Source organism: Morone saxatilis, unplaced genomic scaffold (assembly GCF_004916995.1).
Source record: "Morone saxatilis isolate NCDOM2014 unplaced genomic scaffold, NCSU_SB_2.0 Contig16, whole genome shotgun sequence".
Taxonomy (NCBI): Eukaryota; Metazoa; Chordata; class Actinopteri; family Moronidae; genus Morone; species Morone saxatilis.
The window spans coordinates 7645181-7649674 of NW_023339718.1; the positions used below are offsets into that span (position 1 = coordinate 7645181).

The 4494-nt window shown below is 39.3% G+C and overlaps 1 protein-coding gene across 1 annotated transcript in view; it reads left to right on the top strand.

Annotated features, from left to right (window-relative positions):
* hspb11 (heat shock protein family B (small) member 11) overlaps positions 1-2819 on the top strand; it is a gene marked incomplete at its 5' end in the record, with an annotated part of 4020 nt that extends 1201 nt beyond the window's left edge. The window contains 3 exons of the mRNA XM_035658206.1: positions 2372-2440; positions 2537-2580; positions 2677-2819. Coding sequence (XP_035514099.1) covers positions 2372-2440; positions 2537-2580; positions 2677-2769 — 206 coding nt within the window. The remainder of the gene's footprint in view (positions 1-2371; positions 2441-2536; positions 2581-2676) is intronic.
* Between the last annotated feature and the right edge of the window lie 1675 nt (positions 2820-4494).

Consider the following 4494-nt stretch of genomic DNA (forward strand, 5'->3'; position numbering starts at 1 on the left):
AGAGTCACAGCTGGGAAGCCCCAACCACCCACCTGAATTGGTGCTCTGGGAAGTATTTCCAGCCTTGATGAAATTGCAAAAAACACCCAATGCAATTCCTAAGTAAAAACACCACCCCCCTAATAAAAACGTGCCACCCACAAAACGCATGGCCAACCTTTCAAAAGTGAGTGAACGCCCAGTACTATCCAACTACACAGCCAGCTAAGAAACAATAACACCACAAATTAAATTATACAAAGAAACAATAGCAGCAATGCCTTAAAATACAAATACCAGATAGCATAGCAATAAAGTTATGTCCAGACCCATAATGGTCAAAATAAAAGCACAATACCGTCCAGGGTGCTTGCTCCCCCGCTACAGTACCTAAAATCCTGAAATGAATAGAAAAAGGTTGGGCTATTAAAAACCACAGTTTTTGGTTAACCAAGAACGAAGAAGTGTATAAAACTGTTCAGGCGCATGAAGAGAGCAGCACCAAAGAATCTAAGTGTAGCATCCCAAATCTCTTCTATGACATTTCCTCACTTCCTCGCTTGAATGGGAAAGTTGTTCTGGGTTCGCCCATTTTACAGGCCGTCCCAAAGCTCTTTATTTCTGCAACCAAGTAGCGAAAGAGGATCTCTGAGATGATCAACAGTCAGAAGACAGTAGAGAGTCTGTCTGTCAGCAAGAAATACTTTTAATCATTTATCATCATTTCCATTCCAGTCACATGAGGGCTGATAATTCCTGAGTCAGGGTTTGATATGAGTACATCATTTTAAGTTTTCCCTGAAAACCATTTAGGCGCCCCCCCCCGCCCGCGCCGCCCCCGCCCCCTAAATAAATATTCCCAAATGTTGCAGAAGACACCACTGTCATATTCTGGTTATTCATAATGAACATTTAGCAAACCACAATTACAATAAATGCAGGTGGGGCCGCGTATGAAGCAACTTAACGTATAAACACCTTCTGGCCAGTAGCAAATGATTCCTGTGCCTCTTCTGTCCGAGCAGTGCAAGGCTTTATATTTAATTATTCTGTGTTTTATTGATGTAGCCCTATGTTTTTCTTATTTTTTCTTAAGATAAGATAAGATAAGAAAACCTTTTATTTGTCCCCCACAATTGGGGAAAAATTGGCAAGTTTGCAGCAGCATACAGAAAAAGGATGAGGTAACACTAACGAGCCAACAAGGAAAGTAGCTTATAAAAGATAAATAATGAAAAAAGAATAGGCATTGCACTGACCTGCTGTCAAACTGTGTTTTTGAAGTTTTTTTGTAATACTATTGCACCCATGATTAAGAGTGTTCTTGTTCGTTGTGGAGCCTAACAGCAGCAGTATTTGTATCTTTCCTTCACACATCGAGGGTGAAGCAGTCTGTCACTGAAGCTTCACCCTCGATGTGTGAAGGATCGATGTGTTAATTTACTTTAATAATTAGAAAGGATGCTTTCAGTCATTTAAAATGTTTCCATGCGTGCACTGCAGCAAATATCATTAAGCAGCAAAACTTAAAAACTGTAAAGTTGACAGGACATAAACTTACCAGAGGAAACAGAGGATTAATTAGGAGGACTGCTGTTTTACTCCAGTTTCCCTTTACGAACCTGGACTGTGTGCGGGAACTTTTGGAAGTGTCAGGTATCACAGAACATTAATTAACATCAGATACTGTTAGTGTGTTAGGGGATTTAAACAACTGTGAAGCTGCCCGCTATTAATCACAATGTTATTCTAATTTTAATAACCCAGCACGTCAGATCGACCTCAGTGCCCGCGGTTTTAACTGCGATCTGCTCGTCACTATAATGCAGGTGTTTGTTTAACAGGTAACTCCTCTGGCACTGATAACTGTGTGTCTTTTTTAATATTAGCACAGTTCACATGAGATCACCTTTGTCATCAATTTCTCCGTACAATATGATCAGTTTCACCAGAATCACTGACATAGCTGGTGATGTTTGACTCTCTGCCGTAAAGCATTACCTGCTTGTGACTTGTCCCAACCTGGAACCCAAAGTTACATACATACACATCAGTCAGTGTAGCTTCAAATTCAAGCAGTGATATTATATTGCATACACTTAAACTGAGATTTTTTTAGGGGGCTAAAATCCCTCTGTTGCTGCCCCCACCCACAGTCATGCATTGCTTAGCTTCTGTGCTGGTGCTCCTGTCTGCTTCTCCTGTTGTACCTTTATTTTATTACCTCACATTTCAAAAAATGTAATTTTAACACATTTTAACACATTTAACATGCTCATTGACAAAATAATTGGTCCTCGGCATAAGCGATAGACTGAAATGTTCACAGTTTGTCATAGTTTCTCACAAACCATATATTTATAGACATCTGGTTGTGTTTTTTCTTTTGCAGTCAAGCATCTAAAGATAGACAAGAATACTTCACAAAATGCCTCTCAATTTGAGTCTGTTACAGAGAAAGGTAAGGGGGGGGGCATCCATCTACATTATCTGTTTGCACATTTGGTTTAAATGCCAAAGAACTGAATTTAGGATTAATAAGATGATTGTTTTACAGAATTTGAACATACAGAGGGACATCTTCAGTCAAATGTTGTTTCGGTAAGTTAAAATGAAAATGTAATTATATACAATAAAACATATCAATGCTGGAATTCACAGTTAAAACAACTACTTATTTTTATTTTTCTCTTTCAGCTAAATGGAAGCAGTGCAACCCACCTTCGTTTTATCATCACCTCAGGATATGATCACTTTGTTTCAGTGCACAGAGTTAGTGTACAAGATTGACAGGCCTGATTGTTGTGAATTAAAGCCCCGTGGCATATTTTTTGTATATATATGGCTTCATGGAATTATTTGATGATTGTATATATGAGTAGATCTCATTATATGCTTAGTTTGTTTTGATAACACACACACACTCTGACATCTTCTCCCTCATGGCAGACAGCTCTGACAGTAACTGGGAATCCGATAAGCATATTCCATGAATTTGTGAGCTAGACTGATTTGGAAAAATCAATTAATTTATGTTTAAGAAAAATGAATTTGATCTGTATGTCTGAGGTGTATGTTTAAATCTGGCTTCAAATTCTGTAATTAGCTTGAGCCCATTTTCTGTATTGGTGCTTAAGGATTCACTTATGGAGCTTTTTATCCCACATTCAACTGTTCCTGCTAATTTCACAAGCTCATAGTTGGCAAAGCTTTAAAATAAAACAGTTGGGTTGTGATGAATGCTAGAATTACTTACAAAGGAAAATTTTCTCTGTGTGAGAGATAGAGTTAATTAACTAATTTTGAGCAGTGGGGGCTTAAATTGGCATCCGTACAGCCCCCCCATGAGCAGAATTTTACATCCCCATAGAAATGGGGAACCATGGGTGATGCAGCTGGGGGGCTGGGGAACCAGATGGTTTCCCAGCCAACCATCTAGTCTCTATAGACTGCGGGCCTATTCACACAAAGTATTCAGGCCACCTCCTGTACTTACATCCTCCACGCACACACTCTTGCACACTCACACTAACGCCTAGTTACCGCCATTGCCATTTCAACTTGTCTGCAGCAAAGGGTTCAGCAGTGTGCAAGGACCCTTTGGGACTCCCTCCCCAATTACTTTGCTGACTGGACGAGCTTGGGGATTTGCTGAGGCTGTGTTTGCTGTAGCCTGGTCTGCATGCAGGGCTCCGAATAAACCAATAAAAATATGAAATACATGCCTGAATAACTAGCCCCCTGATATTTTAGAGCAACTAATTGCTTAGGGGTATGGTTGGGATATAGCACATTTGAGTATGTGAGAGTGTAATGAGTAATGAGGGCAAGGTAGGAACTGATACAGTGTTATTGACTCATCTATTATTTACCTTTGTGGAATATTTATTATAATGTTAGAGGTGAGGGTTGAGCCATGAAATGAAGTGCAAACTCAGGAGTACAATATTTTTTTCCCCCAGAATAGATCAAATTGTGAATTTATTAAATTTGTTTGCCATGAACATGTAAGCAGGGAACAATTTTTGTATGTCGAACAGGTTTGCAAATGTGCCTCACCATTACTAATGAATTCAGGCTCTTTTGTGCTTGACTGTCAGCCATTCAGGAGAATCACAGCAGGATATGAGTGCATTATTATCATGTCACTGCAGGGCAGGGCTAAATTATCACCCAGTGTCTTCTGACGGCTGCCTAACTGCTGTCCAATCACCCCAAGACATCTGCCGGACCAAAACTCTGTATGTTCAGCTGTGCCCATTCAAAGACATACTACTGCTACTACTTCTACCACATGCCACGATTGAAAACATTAGATTTTATGAAAAAATATATATTGAAAGCTAGAATTTAATACTTGTAATTGTCACTATGTGCCATTAAAACCTACTCTGCAGTTGAAGTACATTTGAAATGGCTATACAGCATAAAGCACACAAGAATATTGCAGAAACATGTTTATTACATACATGTAATTGTAGGTGATGTTTCTTATGTGCTTATTTTGAGCAAGAA